Source organism: Thermobia domestica, chromosome 18 (genome assembly GCF_964235325.1).
Source record: "Thermobia domestica chromosome 18, izTheDome1.hap1.1, whole genome shotgun sequence".
NCBI lineage: Eukaryota > Metazoa > Arthropoda > Insecta > Zygentoma > Lepismatidae > Thermobia > Thermobia domestica.
In genome coordinates, this window is record NC_137471.1 from 981,005 (window position 1) to 1,006,231 (window position 25,227).

At 35.3% G+C, this 25,227-nt stretch overlaps 1 protein-coding gene across 1 annotated transcript in view; it reads left to right on the forward strand.

Moving 5' to 3' along the window:
* LOC145676062 (CD63 antigen-like) overlaps positions 1–25,227 on the forward strand; it is a 98,865-nt gene that overhangs the window by 62,623 nt on the left and 11,015 nt on the right. The window contains exons 2-4 of the mRNA XM_081746924.1: positions 3,798–3,986; positions 13,504–13,674; positions 24,803–25,003. Coding sequence (XP_081603050.1) covers positions 3,798–3,986; positions 13,504–13,674; positions 24,803–25,003 — 561 coding nt within the window. The remainder of the gene's footprint in view (positions 1–3,797; positions 3,987–13,503; positions 13,675–24,802; positions 25,004–25,227) is intronic.

The following is a 25,227-nucleotide window of genomic DNA, read 5'->3' on the forward strand; positions in this document are numbered from 1 at the left end:
TGGGTGAACAAAAATTGGACAAAACTCTGAGCTAGTTAAAATTCGAATTTGAAGATGTCGCACTACAACTAAATGGACCCAGATTTTTCTTTTGACATTCTTATACTGCCACAAGACCACACAACTTCAAATCCCCCCCTCCCCCCACACACAAACAACAGTAGCAAACTTTAACTTCTGAGATGTATGACGTGGAAATTTTGTTGTAGGTGATTTGACACCGTTATTTATATCTTCTTCCAAAAAGATGACAGTCACGCATCATTGCCGGGAGGATGAATCACTCACCCTTTTGTTATTCTCCATTCATATGACTTTGGAAGATATTCTAAACCGAGAACAATCAACCATTTTAAGATCTTGACTCTAATTTATATTAGAAACTTGAAATTCCATTCATGAGGAAAGTTGTTGGACGTTAAAAACTATCAATTTGATCGTTCCTTTAGATATGCATTTATATGCAGAAACGACATAAACATGCACTAACCTCCGAAATATGCAAATATATGCACTATAAAACTCTGTTATGTTACCCCAAAACACCTGAAACGGATTTCTGCTTAAAGAGCATATCAATATCACATCAGGAAAAAAACATGCAAATATGCAAAAATCCGAAGTCTAGTTATAAGACTAATTCAGCTATATTAAAGGAACTGCCAACCACATTAATTTTGTTCATTTGTTTTTTGCTTCTTTTTTTTACTTTTTTCTTTTTTAAAAAACACACATACATCCAGCCAACAATGTATACTATACCCTAGGGGTATAGTATTTTTGGTTGATTATCTCAACTGTTTATCATTTTGTTCTAATGGATTTCCACTTTGATAGTTGTTGCACGAGAAGATTTGTTACGTAGGTAGTGCAGTGGAAATTGTAGGGGCTTAAGGAAGCGGGAAGATGCAAAGGTAGGCGAGTAGCATAGAGGTTATGTCGGCAAAGAAGCGCGCTACTTGAAGTGATTTCAGTCTTGTCTTCACTACAGCGAAATTAAACTACCGCTAATTTGAGAGTTTTTCTGCAATATCTTTAAAACAAATAAAAATATTCGAAAAGCAGAAACGTAGTGAACTAGGCAACACAAATTCCCATGTGATAACTTTACCACAATTCACCTATCTGCTTTTGGTATACCGCTATTTACAGAACCCGCAAAAAATTCTAATCTATCTACAGTAGCAAATTGAAAGCAGACAGGTAAGTGGTGATAACGGTATCACATGCAAAACCATCTTGTCTAATTCACTACGTTTGTTTTTCGAATATTTTTAATTGCTTTGAAGATATTACAGAAAACTCTCGAATTAGTGGTAGTTTAATTTCGCTGTAGTGAAGACCCTTATTTTTTTCTAAATATTGTTCGGAAAGTTCAAAGAAAGAGAGAGAAAGTTTATATAGTAGTACAGTGATTCACTCAGACCTCACTACTATAGTTAACATATTTGCCCCTTGTATAAATGAATTTCAGATCCTTTCTTTCATTATGTGTTAGTATATTTTAACAGTAAGATTAAATTTTTTATGTTGGAACTGTTTTCATTCTGCACCATAATTCGCTTTGTTTCCGTGCAGAAACTGCTACTTGAATTACGTAATTTGACAACAGTGCGGAAAACAACTGTTGCTTTTGCTGCAACTTAATACTTACACCTGAACGGTTTATTTGCTTTGCTTTGTAAGCATGTTGTCACTCAGCAATTTGTATGTATATTTTTATGTGCGTTGCTATGGTAGAGTTAGCACTTGGTGCTGACGATTGCAAGATTTTTTTTTTTTTTAATGCTGTCAGGAGACAAAATAAATGTATGGTGTATTGAATATTACTTTTATTTCAAGACAATATAAAACCAGAGTATTGGCAGTTTGTCAACATTAGCTATGAGAAAGTAGCTAAATAAGTTGTAGAATATAACTGAAATAAATTTAAAATCAATTCACGATTGAAAATGTACAGAACGCTTTGCTCACATCATTGATAGACCAGTGGTTCTCAACCTTTTTTAACTGACGGCACATTTTAATGGACGTCTAGGACAATCACGACACATTTGTTTCATATTTTTATTATAAATAATGATGATAATTATCTATTATAATTAATGATGAAATCAATTAGTTTTTATGATTCTATATAGCACTGAGCATTATTTGCTACCGTTGGAGGTGTTGACTGGGACAGCCTGTCTCGATTTTAATATCATGAGTTTTAAGTTCTAAAACTTCGCGGCACACCTTAGAAGACTGCGTGACACACGACACATCGATTGAGAACTAGACTAGACTGACGACGCCATAGGTGTTCAAAGGGGGTGGGTGTCCCCCGGATGCTAATTCTGCCTCCCAAGACATAATGTATTTTGATATAATTAAAGCAATATAAAATTATCCCTTTCGGTACACAGGATATAGCTGCCCTCCCCCCAAATGTCTGTCCCTCGCTTGACTCCCCCACAAAAGTGTAAAGCTGGCGTCACGAATGACTAGATATTAAATTAACATACCTTGTGATATTTCCCGTTCTCGATTTTTGTGGTATTGCACTATTGAATTGCAGTATGTTTAAAGTAAATGCACTGGAAATAGCATTTTTTTTTTTTACTTTGTTAAAGTCTGATAACTATAAATTAGCTAATATTTGAAATAGGTTTATATTTTTTAGATAGTGTCATTTAGCTACTATTTGAACGCACCTGTTGACAACACTGCTCGTTAAAATATCCGGTGCACTCCATAAAATGGAATCTGCAAATCGCCCACACAAGATGAGACCGTTTGACGAACAAGAAAATATTTCACTATTGCTGTTGCTTTAGTGCGCTTGAGTACTGTTCAACATTTTTTTGAATCAGTAAATAAGGGGGTGTAGATTATTACAGCAATCCACTTAAGTGCCTTTTTTATTTTTTTAAAAAATTATTTTAATAATAGCTCTTTGTTAATTTAATAGCTGCAACTAAGGTTGCTTCTTTAATTCTCTTTCTCACAAAATAATCTGTCATAATCTTGAAGTTGAGGCTTCCTGCATGCTACATTCGTGTTTTCTCGCTTAAATATGATATATGTCCAATTTTCCATTATGTTTTACGGAGATGTGTCATTGCATATAGAACAGCATGCTTCAGTATCACATCTTTTCTTTATAAATGTTCACTGTTTCATATATTCATTTTTAAAAGTTTTTAAAGACATATTTGATCGTTAAAGAAATGAATGGGTAAATACTTTGAATAGATGATATAAAAATAAATCTTTTGTAAAATTGGGACATTTGACTTAACCGTCCCGACCACCTGTCGGGGCACAGGGACAGTGAACTCAAAAGTGATGACAATTCCGGAAAGCCGGACGATATAAGAATTTGGATTTGGCCCAATAGGAGTTACTTTAAAAGGAAAGAATTCTTTTTGTGGGAATCCCTTAGTGTCCGGCGTTTTATTTGGTTCAATATACCTAAGATACCCAGGTTTACAGTTGAGTAATCCACAGATTCATATCTGCTTCACATATATCTATTTCACATGAAAGAGTGTAATCTAACAACTGAATTCAATATCCTTAATTAGTATAAAAAGTACAATTAGAAATTTATTCATGTGTGAGCACTTTTTACGAGGGGCATTAGCATTAGTTCTGTAACATTTGTACATTTCGTGTATCCTCCATATTTTTTTTCTGTCATAAGTACATTCATGTATTTGCTAGTAATGTAAGTTCTACTGTTCTACTTGCAAACTGTTGTAAGTAATGTAAGTTCTTGACTAGTGTGATAATTCTACCATCGCTCTTTCCAGATTTCTGGAGCAGCTCTTATTGGTGTTGGAGCTTATGCGTTCCATCATATGTCAGGGAATGAAGATTTCATGATTGGATCAGTCTACGCTCCGCCAGTAGCGCTGATGGTTTTGGGTGCCATTGTATTTATCATTGCCTTCTTCGGTTGCTGTGGTGCTATTCAGGAGTCGTATTGTATGCTTATCACAGTAAGTATTAGCTGTATTATTATTATAAATTTGTTCCGGATATATTCGAATCAAAGTTTATATTTGTCTGACTACGTTAGGAAATTGTAGTTAGGTTTAGAAAGTCAGGGAACTATATTACCTTGATAACGCTAAGGAATTTTGTATTAGGTCCAGAATATCAGTGAGCTTTATATTAGCTTTGGATGTGAGGAAATTTTATATTAGCCTAATTAAATAAAAAAAAAAAGATATTAACCTGATTAAATCAAAGAATTTTGGCCTGATTAAATAAAAAATATATTAGCCTGATTAAATCAAAGAATTTTAGCCTGATTAAATAAAAAATACAGCCTGATTAAATAAAAAAATATTAGCGTGATTAAATAAAAAAAATATTAGCCTGATTAAATAAACAATATAGTAGCGTGATTAAATAAAAAAATATATTAGTCTCATTAAATCAAAAAAATATATATATTAGCCTGATTAAGTAAAAAAAAATACAATAGATTTAAAAGGTCGGGGACTTTTGTATAGCCTGATGAAGTTAAAAATTTTATATTAGTCTGATAAAGTCGGGAAATTTAAAATTAGTTATAGAAAGTCGAGGAATTCTCTATTAGCTTGATAAGTCAGGAAACGTTTTAAAACTTTCTGGAAGTCAGGGAATGTTATAAGCCTGTTGAAGTCAGAAAATTTTATATTTTCGTATAGAGTATTATCTTATGAAGAACGTTTTAGAAGTAGTCTCCATTTTTCTGTTTATGAAATATAACATGATATTAACTTAGTTAACATATACAATATTCAGTGTTGCAAAAACCCTCATAAAAGAAAATGTAATTTGTGCATGCCTTCAATGTGTAGTATATTATGAGTATTTTTGAGGTTAAGTGGTCAGTTTGTTACTGACTCCTCCGATATACTTAAATTTGTTACGAGGTTTGCCAGTCATTCAATATCTTCTACTTTAGCCTCATTGTATTTAAGGAAGTTGGAACTCCACATGTCGAAGTTTTCTAGCTTCGAAAGTAAAACATTTCCGGACATATAAGTTTTGAGTGAAAGCACTTAACACAGAAAATATGTGGTACTGACTAATGTATAAGACTGCGTAAGGTCCATGAGTAAATTTCTGTCGCCTACGAAAAGAAAAGGTACCATGTGATTTCTTTCAAATCAATAAACACTATTTTCGCGTTGTCTTGTCATCCATTCTTAATAGCGAAAGTTGCTACAGACTTTGGAAATTGGTCAAGGAAAGTTTTACTGCACGTGTAATGTAAATTTTAGAGGTTTTTGTTCCTTTTCTGAGCTTTTGTTAGTGTGTGGATTGGTTCCGTTATACAAGAAAAAGTTCTTTTAAAATTTAATTTTTCTTCAGAGCTTTTAATATTTAAATAATCAACAGTTTAATCTGGCTTTGACACAGATAGCGTTGTTAGATCTCTCCATTATTTTGTAAATAAACTCATGGCGTCATCGAAAGTGGCGAAAATTTTCTACATGCCTGAATAAAACGGGGTTTTCTTTTACATCAGAAAAAAATAATACTAGCTCTCTGTCAACACAAGCTTAAGACAGCAGGAGTGTGAATTTAACATGGACCTACACACTTATTCCGTATCGGGGGACTACTAATATATAGTCAGATATACTGTGTATATATCGAATTCACCTACTTTCGGAAGAAACTTGCCCTCACTAACAGCTTAGTGGGGGAAGGGTGAATAAACTGATACTACTGTGATGAGTTCGCAGAGTAATTACAGCACTTCGTATGCAATTAATATGTATTTCAGAGTAATTGGTTAATTCGTGATTAGCCGTATTCCTGATTTTCAATAGTTTATAATTATGAGAGGACAAGTATGTGAGCTGTCTGTCTGTCGAAACATTCCACTCAGAAGAGTTTTCTCTCCGTTCGATTATGTTGATTTCTTATCCTGCATACCTCCTCTTAATTCACACTTTGATCGCGTGTTTTTCTAGGCAAAATCTTAGTATAAAATACCACATCTGGTGTTCTTTTATTTCGAACAATTTATTGGTAGATATTCTAACTTTCTTTTTTTAAGGAATAACTTCTCATTTTACAATATTAACTTTTTGAAGGTTTCAGGGAAGAGAGGATAGGGCTTGAGCCACTCTCAGATTACAGCAGCGATCCACCGTAACCTAACCTTAATACAGGGTGTCTTATCGGTCACGAAATCAGAAAACGGTCAAGAAAGTCAAGAAAATGTCACGATTTTTAAAAAATGTTCACAAATACAAGTAGAGACTGGAAAATTTTGTCCTATGAAACTGCAAAATTTACCGCTAGAAATGTTTTATGGTCGGTTTTAGACGCTACCAAATCGCAAGCAAAACACGCTTTTGTCGCATGCATGAAAAATTAAATGAGGAACACGAAAGACAAAACAAAATTAAGATGGAAGCAGAATACCTTAAAGAGTTGAAGGAAAAGAAAAGGAAATTGTTGCAGTAGACCGAAGAGGAAGTTGGAGCACTTCAGAAGGAGATCGAAAATTGCTCAAGAAAGGGTAAAACAATATTGGCCAACTTAAAAGAGAAATAGAATCTATCAGTACAACTATTTACAGTGTAACATTTTTAAAGAGTTGCTAAGGATTTGTCAATTTGTGTGTATTTAGATATGTAATTTTAAGATTAGTGGATTTGTAAGTGTTTGCTGTTGGTTAGTTACAGAAGGAAACAGACTATATACAGTTAATATACTAAAAGTGATGTGAAAAGACACAAGAGTTTTTCTCTCTCCAGGAAACAGCCTTTGAAAGTAGAGATAAAATGAAGATAAGCATTAAAAAATATAGATGTTATTAGTTTTCGAATGTTACGAAAGTTTGTTTGGTAAAGAAAAAAATCACGAAATTCCATTTTTCGAATTTTAATACACACCCTGTTAAAGGTAATTTTATTGCATATAGTTTTCTTTTTCTTTTTCTTTCTGTCCACTAAACACTTTGCAGCATATAAAACTACAAATTAAAAAGCGTCAATAGATACTTTACAAATTGAATGTTAAGATTTGTAATATCCCGGGTTGTGTCCTATATGCTAAACGGTTAAATGGTAGATGTAAATAAATGAAAGAATTGATGGAATGAATCAAGATATCGAGAAAAGGAACAGTTGCCAAAAAAATCTTATCACATGACGTTCATCGCTAGGCTTGCCATATTTTTTTGTTGACTAACCGGGACACTAAAAGGGGGGAGGATTAAAATACCCCACATTGTTTATAAAATTGCTACTTTTTTTTCCATTACAGCGTTGGGTACATCTATATAATATGATCTCCAATTAAAGCTAATTCCAAAGAGCTTGCCAGCCATTTGGCCAAATTTAAGCAAGCTTGCAGCAGACTATCTGTCTGTTGGTTACAGATACGCAATAACTTAGAGCAGTGCTATTAAGATTGTTTTTTAAGCCACTTATATTTTTCACTTGACTGTATCATTCTCAATGTCCCTTTTTGTTTTTGCTATAAAACTCATTACAAGTAAGTCCAAAATTTACTTTACACAGCATCAATGCACATACTGTTGATTGATGCATCAAACCTCTGTCATCTGTCCAAGCGTTATTGATTAATGAGAAAGCTCTCCTTACTGGAGCTAATGTTCCGGGAAGGCAAAAGATGCACTCAACTATCAGCTGAAGATTGCACAATGGGATGTCATTTTGCTCAGCATGGCTCAAAAGTTGCATCCATTTTTCCTCACTAGATAGCTTTTTGTCCTTTTCTTTCTCTTCTCTTTCCCATGTTCCCACTTCCGGTTTCCCTGCACTGACCGAGACATTTCCGCAACCGGACGGAACACCGGGATTACACTGAAACCGGGACTGTCCCGGCCAAACCGGAACGTATGACAAGCCTATTCATCGCAAACTTCCATAATCTTAGTCAAAACAGACACTTTCACAACCAGAGGGTACACTCAGTTCAACATGCTGTGTATGTGAAGTTATGTTACATGCACAGTTTTTCTTCGTTATTGTAAAACACTGAAATATTCATGTTACGTCATGTGGATGGGCGCCCGAAGAAAATTTTCTGGGGAGGGTCGTCTCCATGGTTACTATATTACGTCTGGTATTTCTAGTATTTAATATGCGTGGTTTGCTGTATTACGTATAAAAGGACACTAGCAAAGTTCTGCAATAGAACAGAGCGGATCATCACAGGACTTTGCAACTTGGCGCGTGTTTAGACATGTCCAAACCTGCAGTCTAGTCATTGTCTCAGTGTCAGTTAATTTTCAGCTGTGTTAGTGAAAAGAGGCGGAGATGTCGTGGTCAAAAACTGAATAGCAGGCAATTTTGCGCTACAATTTTGCACGTAGTTTAAGTGTTAATCAGTATTTAGAGGAAATGACTCCTGTGCTTGGAGAGAATTGTCCTCATCGTACAAGGATATTTAGGTGGTACCGAGAGTTTCGAAAAGGAAATTTTAGCCTTAAGGACGCTCCAAGATCAGGTCGGCCATCTTCATCTGTGACTGAACAAAACATTGCTACAGTAAGGAAAATGCTTGAGATAGATAGACGGGTTACATATCATCAGTTAAAGGTATTCTTCATGCTGTTCTCCGCGATGACCTTCCAGTTTGAAAGCTTTGTACCCTTTGGGTACCACATGACTTGACCGACGAGCAGATTGCAAACCGTGTTTCATGGTGCCGTGAAATGTTGAAAAATTTAAATTAAAAAATCTGCCTCTGTGAACAGTATTGTGACAGGTGACGAAACTTGGCTCTATTACTATGACGTCCCGACCAAGGATCAAGACAAAGTGTGGATGTTCGAAGATAAGGAGACCTCCGTGGCAGTTCGAAAGTCCACATCAGTAAAAAAGAGAATGGTGGCGCTATTTTTTTTAGTGTGCGAGGAATTTTCGAGCGAGTTGTCTTTGAAACACAGATGACAGTCATAGGGAAGTGGTATACCGAGGAAAGTGTGGCTAAAGTTTTCACAGCTCAAACAGTTGCGCCCGAACGCATGGATTACCACATGGTCTCTTCAGCACGATAACGCTCCAGCGCATCGTTCGAAAATTTGCTCAGAGTATTTGGCTACCACTGACCCTCCGTAGTCCAGTCTAGATCTCGTTCCCTGTGACTTTGTGCTGTTCCCCCATGTGAAGACCAGACTGAAAGGAAGGCGTTTTACAAGCGATGACGCCCTACTAAAGACTTGGCACGATGAGTGTACCCAGATCTCTGCCAAAAGATGGCAGAGTTTCTTCGACGACTGGTTTCGAAGAATGGAAAAATGTGTAATGTGTGGTGGAGAGTACTTTGAAAAAGCATAAGATATAAGGTCGTATTGCAAAACTTTCCTAGTGCCCGTTATTTCGTGAGACAGAGGGGGCCTGCTCCCCCTTCAGGCACCCATGATCATATGTAGTTATATTCTGACTTCGATCAGTATCGATACCCAGTGTCGACAAATTATGTATCGATTTGTCTATGTATTTTATAATGAATGTGCATATGGACCACGGAGAGTTGATGTAGTGCAGAAATAGTGAAGATTCATTAGCTTATTAAAACTGATGCATTACATATTGTAAATGCAATAATTATAAGTTTTATCTGGAGTAAATTAATTGTTATTTAGTTTATCTACTTTTGATATTTCGTAACATTCTGGTGAGTATCTTGATCTTTAGGATTTTTTTCTTTAGTTATTAGGGTAACTTCCTTTACTCTTGCTGTTTTAAATCTTGTTGTCAAGGATTTAGAGCATTTTTGTGTTTACCACGTACCTTTTTTAAAACTGAAGTGATTTATTGTTTTTATTTTTTTCGTGTCTTTGGTTGTTAGAGTATATTTTACGACTTGGTAAGTATTTAAGATTTTTTTAAAAATAGATATTTTCGTTTTTAATTGTTAGGTTTTTCTTTTCTTTTTAGTTGTTACGTTTATATTTTTGTTTCTACTGTATTCTTTTATAGTTGTTTAAATATTTTTATGAGAGTTGCACTGAAAGTTTCGGGGAAATGATAGAACGCAAGAACATCAAAGCACATTTTTTTTTTAAAAAAATTGCTTTTCAAAGTCCTTTCCGTGTGCAGCAATGCATTGTTTTATGCGATAGAACCACATCTTGAAACAGTTACGGTACTTCGAAGTAGATACCTCTGAAACATGTAGTTTGTATGCTTCGATGGCTTCTTTTGGAGTCCAAAACCACTTCCCATGCAACGTATTCTTGATTGTTGGAACAAAAAGAAATTACTGGGAGCTAAATCGGGGAAATAAGTGGGATTTGTCATGACTTCGTTTTCCTGGTCCAGAAAATCACTCGTGGCAGCTGCTGTGTGCGAACTGGCATTGTCGTGAGCAGAATGATTCGACAGTTGGGATTGGACTGTGTACTCCCATTCAGTACTTCTGGTGGACATATGGTTGTGTACCTTCTGCATTGACTGTTCTAAGATTCTTCAGTGGGACAGTTACAATATAACATGATTTACCAAAAAATGATGCAATAATCTGTTGGAAGACTATGCGCATGAACAACTTTGGTTGCTTTAGGTTCATCGTGGAACTTCCACTACACAGCAGATTGTCGTTTTGTTTCCGGTTCGTATGCATAAATCCACGTTTCATCACCTGTTACAATGTTAAAACTCCAAATTAGATGATCCAGACGTGAACCGTTTCGTCATAGCTTTGTACCACTTCACACGGGCTTCTTTTTGTGCTTGAGTTAAATTGTGTGGGATTCAACGAGTGCAAAGATCTTTCACACCTAAATGATCATGCAATATTTTTTGTATTTGGCTCATGTTAATACCAAAGGTCCCCTGAATTTCGCGATAAGTCACGTCAATCAGTGTTAATTAATACACGAACAGATTCAATGGTTTTGGGCACAATGGCTGTCGATGGACAACGTGCACGATTCTAATTACTCAGGCTGACCCGACCTCATCTGAATACCTGAAACCATCTGTAAATTGTCGTCTGACGAACACACTGTGTTAACCCCTGGCGAAAGTCGTAATAAATCATGACACGAAAGTGTTCTCTTGTTAGGTCCGTTTTTGATCACCACTATCTCACTTCAAACTATATCCTGTTCAGCGTAAGTTCTAAACTCCGGTAAGCAAAATATTTGTATCCTTCCGCTTGTCACAAATACGATTGGCTAGTGATGTATCACCCCCACTTCCCACGAGGAGGAGCAAATTATACACGTGTATTTTCACAATACTGTGTCGTGTTGTCCAGATACTTAGGGCAGCAGCAGAAAAGAAAGAAAAAACTCGAAAATTTTAGAAAAATGACATAAATTTAGCTGGTAAGCAGTTGTTGCTTACTGAGTAAAGGTTTCCTGTGTTGGTGTTTCACCACAACACTCGCGGAACCGGGATTCATGTGATCCATCTTTTAGACTTAAAAGCAGAACACGCTTCCATAGTTAAATTGGCGCCATAATTACTGCGCATGCTTAGTGTTTATTTCTATTGTTTCATTAACCACACTCGATTGCAGTATTATTAGATGATCCGTATTATATTTTTTATCATTAGTGAAAGTAATAATCAAATCATATGAACTATTTTGCGGAGGACTACAAGTGTCGGTAGGCCAACAGCAAATCAGCGAGATTTAGTTTCGCGTGGCTTTGTTTATCGCAGTTTAGAGCTTAGGCCGAACAGGGTTTAGTGCCCTGCAAAGACAAAGATTCCGAGCTGCGTACGGTTTTACATTTAGAGTGAACAATGATGACATTTATAACTATAACAAAATTTAACAGATTACATTGTTCCCAGTACGTGAGTCCCGAAACTTCCAGTGCAACGCTCGTATCTTCAGAAACTTTAATCTTTGCGTGTTAGTATATTTGAATCAGTAATTTCGAAAAGGCCATATATGCACCAAAGTAAATTGTTAAAGAGAAAGAAAGAAAGAAAGAAAAAGAACTTTGGATTGCAAACTCGACGTGTACAATTGCATCCATAATGTTGAGGAAATAGTGTAGGATATGTAACATAATGTGATCATACAATTCATCTTTTCACAGGGAATGTGCGTTTCTTCGCGTACCTCTCGAATTTGCATTAAAATTAATATGTGGTGGGGATGGATATGACCTTTTCGCAATGACTGATTCATGTGTAGTTTCCAGTTTTTTCAGCGATCAAGAAATCTTAAAATTGGTATGTAGAAGAAAAGGTTCTACATGCCAATTAAAAATGTTCTTATCTCAGTATATCCGTTTAAAATTGAAAATATGATTAAATCTTTTCTCTGACATTCTGTAACCTCTTCGGTAACAGATAACCTAGTTAAATCAGACTCCTTGAAAAATTCCTTGGAGTGTACGCGATATTTCTTGTGCGCTTCAACAGTTTGCATGAAAAGAACTACTAATGAACAATTGGTAAATTAATTTGGGTGCCAAAATTTACATTATGAAGATATAAGTTGAGGAAGGCTATTAAGAAGGTAACTCCAGAAATACAAAAAAGTATACGTCAAAAACAAAATTTCTTCTGCTTCTTTTTCAGAAAGATTTCCATACCACACAGGTTTAAGTTGTTCTTTCATTGTTTTCTAAACTAAACGAGTTATTGTTCTAATGCATGTAAACGAAAAATCATTTTATTTTTTATGCTACTCACAATAGACTGGAGGGATTTAAATAATACTATGCTTATCTGTTTTGGATAGCAGAATAAAATAGTTTTTCATCTATATGCATCATTAGAGCAACGACTGAAACTAAAGAACTGTGTGATATTAAAACCAAAATATTTCAATCAAAAATTTTCTTGTCCGTCTTATATCTGGAGAACTACATATAGCCAGACCCAAACTATCACTTAACTCAGTATTGTATGCTTATACCGTAGCAAATACAATAACTCGATTTAGGGACCGTTCAAAAATTTTGTGGCCCCTGATCCAAAACCTAATTATTGGCGAAAATCGCAGTCTTTTGATGCATTTTTCGGGATCATTCTAAAGTACTTGTTTTTCAGAAAAAATTTCCATACTACACTGGTTTTAAGTTCTCTCGTTGTTACTTAATGAAACGAGTCATTGTCGTAATGGATATAGACGAAAAATTATTTTTCTTATGCTACCCAGAACAGCCCGGATGGATCTAAATAAATACACTGCTTGTCTGTTGTGGGTAGTAGAATAAAATAGTTTTTCCTCTTTATATACTTTGAATAATGATTGGAACAACTTAAGAACTGTGTGGTATGGAAACCTATCTGAAAAAGTAACAGGAAATTTTGTATAAACTATTTCTTCAAGATTCTCACACGAGAAAGTTTTATTTGTTTTTGTTTTCAAAAAGTTTTATGTTACTAGACAGTGTGTTACCGATGAAGACATCAGTGTATGTCGAAAAGATTTAACGTATTTTCATTTTTAAACTCGTAAGAAGATAACATTGTTACTCGGTTGTTTAATATGGATCCTATAGTGTTCATAAGTGAACTTGATCAGTTATTTATATTTGTTTGTACTTTTTTTCTTTCTTAGTACGCTGTTCTCCTGTTGTTGATCTTCTTGGTTGAGCTTGTGTTGGGTATCATTGTTGTTGTGAATAAGGACAGTATCAGAGAAACCTTGGAAGGAAAAATCAAACTTTCATACACCAAGTACCAGAATGACGAAACCTACAAAGAAACTTGGGATACTCTTCAACAGAATGTAAGTTTTTGGTTTAGTTGTTCCCTTAAGATCTTAGGGATTACAAATAAACTGGGTTTGGTTGCCATTTTAATGTTTTAAAAGTTATAAATAAATAAATAAATAAATAAAAATAACTTAATACGTACAATAATCTGAAACGATTATGCCTGTTGGGCTAAGAGAGATGATGATGATAAAGCAAGTGAATGATGGAAGCATTGGTGGAATGAAAATGTAGAAGGTACTCCGAGAAAACCCACGGACATGATGTCCACCATAACTTACTTGAATAGCAACCGAACCAGGAATCTCATTCATCAGAGTTAAAGAGTTCCCCCACTGAACGACAAGTGCCCCCTTCTAGAATATTATTACAGTTTAACAGGAAAGGTTGTGTCTAAAGATGAGACCAATCTATGGTTCTTATTGAGGCAGTATTTTTTTTTTTTTTTTTTAAAGTATATCATCACGCGTAATTTTTCGAGAAATTCAACAAATCTAAAATTTGATGCTGTACGACAATCACGCCATCTATTTATGTGAAAATGATATGAATTATACCTTAAATAAGCTTTTAATTGTGGGAAAAGCAAAATGACATTATACAGTATTGCTAATGACGTGTAGCTCAAAATTTTGAGCATCTAGTGAACTTTTTAAGTTTTGTTTAACTATAACATTGTCCAAAGATAGATGATATCAAACTGAACAAAATTATATGCTTAAGGATAAATTCTCATGCGTAGTGTTGTAAAAAAACGGTTTTTTTTCTGTGAAGTTTTTTTTCAATAAAAAACATCGTTCTTTTTCATGTTTTTTTTCAAATGTCTGTTTTTTTTCTGGCAACTATTATTTATTGATTTACGTTGCAGATTATTGAAATAATCAACAGAACTTGAGTCGAAGGCCTCGTAACTTACAAATCTTTTGTTTCTTTATACTTATATACTAGCAAAATTGTATGATTATCCCTTTCGGCCCCAGGTCATTTTTGGCGTTTTCCTACATTTCCAGTTAGTGACTTATTGCTCAAAAACCATTCATTCGATTGATATGGTTAAGGCCTTGTTTTTAGAAAATAGATGTGACTATTTTTTGGTGTAAGTTGCATTGTAGTGTTGCCAATGGGTAGGAAATTATTGAGGGAAATGTAGGGGTGAAAATTTACAAAAAAATCCCTAACCTAATTTCAATTTTGTTTGTTTCTAGTACCACTCCTGCTATATGGGTTCAAATCACCAAAAAGAATCTTTGGTGTGTTGACAAGGTACAGTGAAATCCTGTAGTCGCTTGCTTCCATCCAAAGAGAGAAAGAAAAAATTCTGTCATACACATGAAATTTTGACACTTTTTACGCCTCACAAGCAAAAATCAAATATGCCTGGGCTACAACTTCTCTAATTATCCTATTGAAACTTTTTATGATGCGTTCTGTAGGGCAAAGAGGAAGCTGTCAGGTTTCAATGTAGCCAGTAAGAGGGTAATATTAGAGGGGAAAAGGGATTTTTTTCCGAATTTTTCACCTAAAAGCGGGAATTAATTGTTTTGGCTGGAAACACTGCCATCAGACAGACGAAAACTATCTAGAAATAAACCTTATTACTCCAAGAATATATCCTACAAGTATCATGGCGATATATAACAAAGTAAGCATGAAATTTTAAAAAAAATCTCATTCTACCTCAGAAATTCACCATTTTCTTACCACTTACAGAACATGGTTTATTATAAACCTCAACTGTACTTTCCCTAATTATTCTAGTGAAACTTTTGATGGTGCACTGCTTAGGCTAAGAATGAGGCTCCTAGACACTGCTACGTTTGTTCGAATGTAGCCAACAAGAAGGAAATAATAGAAATAAAAAAGGGAATTTTTTCCAAAATTTCCCCCTAAAATCTGGAATTAAAATTTTCTGTATCTGGTAATAATGCTACCAGATAGACGTAAACTATCCTAAATTAAACATTGGTACACCACTAATATATTCTACAAGTGTTATGACGATATTTAAGAAACAAAACTTGTAATTACCAAAAATATATTACGGTAAACAGAAAAGTAGGGAAAAATTAGAAAAATGAAGGGTTAGAACCTAAATATGAATTCTTCGTGCGTTCCCTAATTATCCCATTGTAACGATCTGAACTTGCGTTTCTTAAGTAAGGACAAATGTTCGATTGGCGTAAGTTGACTTGCACTCGGACGTATAGGTACGGATTTATAAATAAAAATTTCTAATTTTTGCCCAAATTTAGGAAAATTTTAATTTCCCTAATTGGCAACACTGCGCGCAGGCCCGTCCAATTGATGTCATCAGTTAGGTATCCATCCGAGGTATCTACTTGGCAAGTCTTAAGGAGGTCTTTCTACAACGAAGGAAGCTACAGGGAAAAAAGTAGTAAAAGAAATTTGTAATCAGAAAATTCTCGCATTTTTGACTGGGGTGAAATTTGAGAAGGAAATTCGACACCAGAAGAAAAAATTAATATAATAAACTATAGTCCAACCATATTTTGCAAGAATAATATCCCGATATCTTAATTAGTGTCCACACAGGAGTGGATTAAACAAATGACACACCCGTGTGTGCCACTTTGGCCACCTGGGCCACTGAGTATACATTTGATTACATTTTGTTTTACTACTAACTCGTGTTGTTGTTGTAGTTATAGTCTCGACTAATAATACTATCGTAGTTGTAAACAATAACTTTATAAGGAAAATTTTCTTCTTTTTACATCTTAGTTCCAACACTGTTGGTGAGAAAGGGTGTTTCAAAATGAATTTTGGGGTTTTAAGTCTTCGTAGTACTTATTACATTTTACGTACAATTATAAACAATGCATCAAGTAAAAGAGCACCTCAAACAGCCTTTGCTACAAGTGTTCAATGTGAGATTCATTCGTCACACGGCACACATCTAGTTGATAGGCGAGAAAGGCCCATAAACTTTCTGCCATATGGCACAAAACACATTCAATTTAGGAGAGTCTCGTTTCAAGTGTACCATCTCCTGAGGATTTGCTGACGGCCAGATACAAACATTATGAGTGTTCACATTAGCTCTTAGGTGAAATGTCGATTTACCACTGAAGACGACACGATCCAGAAAATCTTCATTGTTATGCAGCAATATTTCACTTGCGAAATTGGCATGTAAACCGTAGTCTGTAGACTTTAGACCTGTAGCAACTGCAAACGATAAGGATGTAGTTGCAAGCGTCTCCTTAATATTCTTCACACAGACCGTTGCACTGTACAGATTCAGTCTTTATTAAAACACAAAAAACTTTCTGCTCTCCAGTTTACATCTTTGCTGCTTGCTGTTTCTAACGGCAGACAGAAGAAACAATGCATGTACATGTGTGCGTACAAAACTGTTTGAGTTGCTCTTTCATTTTATATAATATTTATAATTGTAAGTTAATTGTAATAGATACTACAAAGTTTCAAAACCCTAATATTAATTTTGAAACATCCTGCATTGCTTCAATTTGAGTCATCCTATATTCGTGTCTTTTTATATACATATCATCAGGGCCGGTCCTAGTCAATTTGTCGCCCCATGCAATGGCATAATTTGCCGCCTCCCCCTTTCTCCAGAAAGAACAAATCTTAAAAGTCATGATTTTAAGTATGCTACTCCAGCATGAACAACAAAGGTGAGGGTAAGTGCAGTTGCACTCAGAAAGGCTTAACCCTTATCCGGGCAAGACATTTTTGTAACGTAAACGGGCAACCGGGGCCTGTGAGGCCCAGTATATATTTTAAGTGCAGAATACACAAAATCAATGCCTATTGTTACTTACTGTTCAGACTAGTCTAGAATGTACCAGTATATATTTTTGTCAAGTAGCGAAACTTCGTGTCACGTTTTTGTAAGCCGGTATCCGGTCCAGACATTTTTGTAACGTAAACGGGCAACCGGGGCCTGTCAGGCCCAGTATATATTTTAAGTGCAGAACACTCAAAATTCAATGTCTGTTGCCGCATACTGTTCCGACTAAAGGTTACAATAGTCACGTGTTCAATATATAATTATGTGACAATTTGATCTAATATTTGACAGGAATTTCACTAAAGTTATACGGGGCCTCCTAGGCGCCGGTTGCCCGGTTACGTCAGGAAAATATTTTCAAATTTAAAAAAAAAAAAAAAAGCTTTACCAACTCGATATGTTCATAATTTTAACTTCGACGAAAGATAGAAGAATTCAGTATTTATGTCTTCTAAATATGTATGGTTATTGAGAAATTTTAGAAAAATGAAGCTACTGGGCCTGGGAGGCCCCGGTTGCCCGGATAAGGGTTAAATACTCACTAAAAATGCAATCCCGTTGTGTGTGTGTGTTTTTTAAATATTAATCTATTATGTTAGTGAAACATAAAGCAAACACACCTGCAGAGGATAGATGGTAATCCTTTTTATAGAATTCACTATCGAGCTTCAATCTCGACGTATTAGTTTGCAATTCCAGTGCAACTAGTTCTTTTATCTTTATTTCTTGATTTCTCTTCTATATCTGTTAACATTTTCTAAAAAAAAAAAAAAAAAAAAAAAAAAAAAAAAAAAAAAACTTGTTTCTATCTTCAATGATAAGGAACATGTTTCTGACAAAAACAAGACTAGTTGTCATATCAAAACTGTGATAACTTACTAAATGGAACAGATATTCACTACTATTCGAGAATTGAATTCTTGCATTTGGCAACAATCAAGCAATTTGTGCTCGGATTTATTCGACTATTTGCTTTAGCATTGTCCATGTGGCCTTAAACTATTGCATCCTAAACATAATTTATGAATGTAGTATTCAAATAGAAGGTCAGCTTAGTAAATGTAACTACCATCATCATAAAGTCTGTTTCCAACAAGAAATATTTAATTTAAATAATATACTTATGACAGATTTTGCCGAACCATCCAAACTTGCCACTCCATGCAAATGCACATTTTGCATATATGGTAGAGCCGGCTCTGCATATCATATGTATCTAGTCGACAAATTATTTATATATGACATTTAGAAAAATACTATTAGGCAAATTAGTATTAGTTTTTATCTTTAGACAAGTTATATGAATTTTATACTGTTCGTGACATTATTTTCGTACTTATTAAAGACCTGCTTTCACGAAAAAACAAAATTTCATTTCTACTTTTATTTCTTAGTTGATATTGATGAAAACGGCTGAAACCCGAATTGTTAATAGGTATGGTATTCATGTAAATTGTAAAATATTTGTAGCGTATCAGTATCTAGCGTTTAATTTATGTTGCATTTTACGGTGATTATACCTACATAAAAATATTTAATACTTAAATAGACGTAAGATGCATTAGAAATGACGATTTGAAAAAAAACGAAATTTAGAAAAAAAACGAGAGGCAATGTTTTTTTTTAAAAAAAAACGTACATTTCTGAAAAAAAACGAACGGTTTTTTTTCTATTTACAACACTACTCATGCGTAATTTTCGAGAAATTAACAAAACCTGCACAGCACAGCAACACACTAAAAATGTTAGACAGTAAGGGTTACAAATTACTGTACATGTCAAAATAGCCATTCACTGTAAGGACAATACTGAAATTGGAGAAAATTATTAAATGCCAGGGATGTAATGTTTAGAAAAGCTCCTGAGATTGCTGAATCGATAGAGAGTACAGAACATCAGCTCAGATCGTAAGAGACTTCATCGTTCAGTGATGTGAACACAATTCAGCCTTCGGTGGTCCCGCGTAGCGTAGTCAGCAACGCTCTCGCCTTTGGTGCGAGTGGTTGCGGGTTCGATTCCCAGTGGGGACATTCGGTCGAAAAAGTGTAAAAGCCTTTTCAGGCTAGCCAACTTGAGTGAGGTTTTCCTGAATTTTCCTCATTTACCTGGATCCCGGCCGTGGTAGTACCTAACTTATAGGTCCTAGACCGCTTCTTTCCTTTTCCCCGGATAGTGTGCTCACTGAGGAATGTCATCCCTCATACGTGACGGGAAAACATGGCCATAAATGCCGAAAGTCCAGAAATCTAAATCCTAACAATTCAGCTTTCAAGGATTCTTTTCAGTAAATACAGAACTTAACTGTCAAGCGTTTAGATTCTTCTTCGTTGGTCATCACCTAACCGAGACTCATGCATTTTGAGAATTACAACACAAGAGAAGAGCTTGTTCGGCATGACGTAAAAACTATTTGCATGGGTCAGTCAATATAATATGTAACATTTATCAGACTTTTTTTTTTTTTTTTTTTGGTAGAAACTATTTTGCAGAAAATTCACTCATTGATCCAGAACAACTGAAAGAATTAAACACTATATCCAATCTAATATAGTTGGAATTCATGGTTTTAGACAATCAGGACACCGCGTTACCAACCGAACCCAAGGAAAACAAAATATGTCAAATAATAATTTGTCATGCAGAATATCCGAAAAGTGGAGCAATTTGGAGAGTGTATTGTCACATCTCAGCTATCTAGCGATGTAATGAAAAATATTTTTGTTTGATTCGCTGTCCATAAACTATTGTTTTAACAATGTCTGGCTAATTGGACATGTCCAATAATTTGTAGCATTTACAGTTCAACATAAGCGCTTTCGTTAAACGCTTCATCAGGTAGAAGAGGCAAAGTAAAGAGAAAAGGAAACAAAAAGTAAAGATCAAAATTATCTGTGAAACGTCCGGATGGGCGTAGTTTCTTAAATAAAGGGTCACGTGATAGTATACAGGAATACCTTACGGAACGCAGTTAATTGATTTCAACAAACGTTCACTGCCTGTAAACCACGTTGTACGGGGTCTTTTAACATTTTCATTGAATTTGTTCATCATCGAAATTTAAGCTAATGAAAATAAGTTTTTAGAAATGAAAATACACTTATACGAAAAACGTTTTATAATATCTTCCCGCTTGTAAGGACACCTCTTATCATTCGTAGAAATATGAGAATTATAATCGCATGAAAAATCTTAGGCAAGTGAGTATATTAAGTAACGTGGGTGTTGAGGCAAGGCTATCGTAATAATCTTGATTGACGTCATCGCATTAGCAACTGAGTGTATTCAGTGAGTCATGTCACATTAGAAGGAAGAAGGAACTGAAATAGTACAGTTGCCAGGAAAAGTGTATATTCACCTATATATTAAAAAGGAATGGATATTCTAGTCTTTACGTCTATATATAATGTGTATACAGTATAATATATAATGTATGTATTATAGGGAGCTAGCTTTAATGCGAGGCTGAGGAATTCAGAGTTGATTGGCAGGTTCCCCACCCCGTCGCCAAGAAACGGTCACTCGACGGTCCTGGGCAGGGTTGCCAGTGCGTCGTGAAAAAAGTCAGCTAATACGCACTTAATTGAAAGAGTTTATGCAATTATGCAATCTCTATCGAAGATCTTTGTATACGTGGACACACGCAAATTAGGCTGTGATAACGAATGCTTCAGTTTTTTTCCCCCTCGCTTCTTCGTCGCACTGCACTATGGCCTTCCTTATTACTTCTCTAGCTTCGCTGTGTATAGTTTGCCCCCTCTTACGCTGTGAAGCGTTTGTCAAATGATTAATAACCAACAAAACCGCAACCACAACAGCACACAGCAAATAACCAACTCACACTAGCTCTTCAGAATGACATTCATGTAACAAATTTTTAACCCTGGCAACGCTGACATATAGAAGGAGGGTAAGGGAGTATTGCAAGAGTCAGGCAGAAAGATTGTTGAATTTTTTCCCCCTTTACCTCAGCCCCCGCTGGTAAACAAGCTAGCTCCCTATAATACAGTACCGCTCAAAAGTTTTCGAACACCTGATTTCTGTAAGCATCTACTGTGATCGTATTATTTTGGCACGAGAACTTGACCACCCTGCATGAGAGAGACTCCTACCTATAGCATCAAATTTAACGACAGTTGAATCCAGGTCTGAGAGGTACTGCAGATGATATGTCGAATCATAATTCTTAAAATTGAAAGCAAAAAAGACAATTTGATAGATATTGCATAGTATAAACAAAAGTGTGGAAGGTTGGGCAAGATATTAGTTTTGTTTGGAAAGTGTAGACAGAGGCTCAATGCAATGACAAAAATTTGAAAGAAACTAATTTTCCAAATTTGCAGGTTTTTATGGTTTGTTGATATGCTTACGTTTAAAACGTCAAAAATTCCATACTTTGAAAAGTGCTTACGATGGTTTCGTATGCTTCATTGCTGCTCGTTGAAATAGTAACAGCAAGCATAACATATACGCTTCTACTGAGCGACAATTGAGCAGAGGATAATGTATATTGACCGTCGTAAACATTTTTTCAGAGAATTGCGTTTCTAGCTCTTTTAAAGCCAGCATATCTACAAGTAGGGATTTGAAGTTTTCCTTTTATTTTATCCCTGAAATCGGTGTTATTTTTGCCCAAAGTCTGTTATTTTTCCCATTTCCTACAAGCAAATAGGGGTTTATTTGCTTTATTTTGAGTAATGGTTGGGAAAAGCAAGTATATTATAAAGATAGAGAAAATGGTCTGTGAAAGCTAATTAAAATAAATATAATTTTAAAGTTAAACGAATAGTTTTAAATTTTGATATCTTAAATTTTAAAAAATAAATTATATTAAAACAATAAATTATATTTTTGGACTTATTATCTGAGAAAAAATGGCTCGATACCCCTCCTAAACTTGGATTTATTTGATGTATGATTTGAATGCATTTATCGACTAAAAAACACACTGCAGTGTTTCTTTACATTTTCTTCACTTAAATAAATAAGAAAATAAATCAATTCACTTAAAGTATAATTCATATCATTATCAACACTTATTTTCACTTAATGGCGAATTTATAGTTTCTTCAACGTTTCTTATTTTTCAGAGGAGAAAATTGTTAATATTTCCACATTTTTGTCTGTAAGGTTTTGCCTCCTAACCGTTCACTACGGAGTTGTATTCTGAAAAATATATTTCAGAATCAACGTTGGAAGCTGCCAAAAATATTGTTTCAAGAGCACAGGCAGCAAAATCTTTGTGTCCACTTTGCAGTACAAGGAGGGTTTCCTGGAGGTTCACTTCTTTCCCGTTATCTACAGATCTTCTCACGCTAGCTTTCAAAAATAAGTATGCTTTAGCGGAGGTGACGGTTTATTCAACCCGTTTACACGTTTCAGTTGCTTTGAAAACTCAGGTGTCACACTGGGCCGCGGTGGCTCAGTGGTAGAGCGTTCACCCGGGTTCGATCCCAGCTCCCGCCAAGTGAACTTTGTGGTGGACAAACCCTGTGTGCGTGGGTTTTCTCGAGGTTCTCCCGTTTCCTCACACTTTCTTCATTCCACCATTTCATTCATTATTCATCATCACCGTCTCCTTTAGCCTAACCGGCATAACCGTGGGACGTAAAACTCAAAGATTTCATTTCATTTTTTCAGGTGTCACACTATTTTTAAGAGTACACTGAGGATTGAACACTTGATGTAGCAACTGGTACGTGTCTTTAGAAGGGTCAGTTTCCATGAGATCTTCCAGTTTCATCTTCAATAACACCAGACCCACACTCGTAAATATTCTTATAAGATCCTTTCTCACATTGTGGCAAATTCGACAATGCTAAAGTCGTTAAATCGGAGAAGATTCCATCTCTAACGGAACGGAAGCCATATTTAAGGTCCTGAAGCTTACTGACCAGAAGAAGGTGGGCAGTGGCGTACGTCGATCCTTCTAGAAATTCAATGGTCTGAATTAGATCTGAGGTATGATCCTGCACAAAAATTGCTGAAGCTTTCACCGAACTCACTTCTTCCGGGCTCAGATTGGAAAGAAAATCCATTCCAGTATTTGAAATACATCTCATGTCCTCTCTTTGGAAGAATTCCACAGAATCTTCTATGTAAGTTGCCAAAGAAAAAACAGCACAAAACCACGAATTCCATCTTGTCTGGACGGGGCTAGTAAAAACGAGCTTTTTCTTCAATCTAGTATTTCTCCTGGAGGAACTGAAAATGCAAAAAGCTTCCTTTTTCGTGTATTCAAGAATGCGGAATTCATTTTCACCACAACTTCATTCAGTTTGTCTGTTTCTTTTCCCAACAGATTGGCAGCTAAATTTAGTTTGAGCCCAGCACTGCACATGAAGTATGTGATCCCCCAAAAGAACTCGAAGCGACTTAATACACTTCGTCATGTAATGCGCGGAATCTGAGACATCATGTAATGCACGGTATATTGTCATGTTGTATTTCATACTTTTGTATTGTGTCCGTAATGGACCTTGCACACGAGGTATCATTTGCTCTTTCTAAAAAGTAGACAGTCCGAACAAAGAGATGCTTCGTTTGCAAAAATATTAATGGATCATTGTTATTTTATTAGTATTTTCGGCCAACATGGCGATTTCGCGAATCTATCGCTTTATGCAGTGCATTTCGGTGTTATTTTGGAAAAAGTACCAAATTTGCGTTATTTCGCTGTTTAAAAACACCAAAAACGGCCTTCTATCATATATTTAGGTATATCTATATACTTTGCCTTTTTCAAGTTTTTGATGTAATCGTTAAACGAAAACTTCACGTCCCTATCCATAAGGTATAGATAACTGCAAAATTTGGAAAACTAGTTTCTTTCAAATTTTTGTCACTGCATTGAGGCTCTGTCTACACTTTCCAAACAAAACTAATATCTTGCCCCACCTTCCACACTTTTGTTTATACTATGCAATATATACATCAAAATGTGTTTTTTGGTTTCAATTTAAAGAATTATAAGTTGACATATTATCTGTAGTACCTCTCAGAGCTCAATTCAATTGTCGTCAAATTCTATGCTTTAGACAGGAGTACATCTGATGCAAGGTTGTAAAGTTCTCGTGCCAAAATAATAGGATCACAGTAAATGCTTACAAAAATTCGGTGTGTTGGAAAATTTTGAGAGGTAGTGTGTGTGTGTGTATATATAATATATAGTAAAATCACCAAGATCTGATGATGGTAATATGTTGACGAAACTAACAAACTTAATAATAAATATCTTGCTTTGGTCATTTTTTTTTTCATTTTTATTCAGAAATCCAAAAGCAATTTAACATGAAGCTCGATTTTTTTTTTAATTAACGAATGCCTAGTATAGATAATCATTGAAAATGTCTTTTCTTTCATTATTTCAGCTCAAATGTTGCGGTGTTTCTGGTCCCTCCGATTGGCAGACCTTGGGCGTCGTAACTCCACCTTCTTGCTGCGACAGTAGCGGAAATTTCTTGGGTATTGCTTGTACAGCACTTAACCAGTATGAAACAGGATGCGTAGAACGAGTTGCTGAATATCTTGTTCTTTCTGGTGGCGTTGCAATCGGCCTTGCCTTCGTGGAAGTAAGTAAAAATAGAAGATACTTAGGGGTTCATTTGGTTTCTTGTTAAGTTATTTATACCTCGAGAACGAAACTTCTTAGTTTTCCATAATTTCGCATAATATTGATGACGATATATGTAAGTAAAGACTTCTCTAATTAATGGTGACCCTCAGAATAAATTCTCCAAAACTTGACCATTTGGCAAGCAATGAAATTGGAATTTATTGTTAAATATAGCAACCA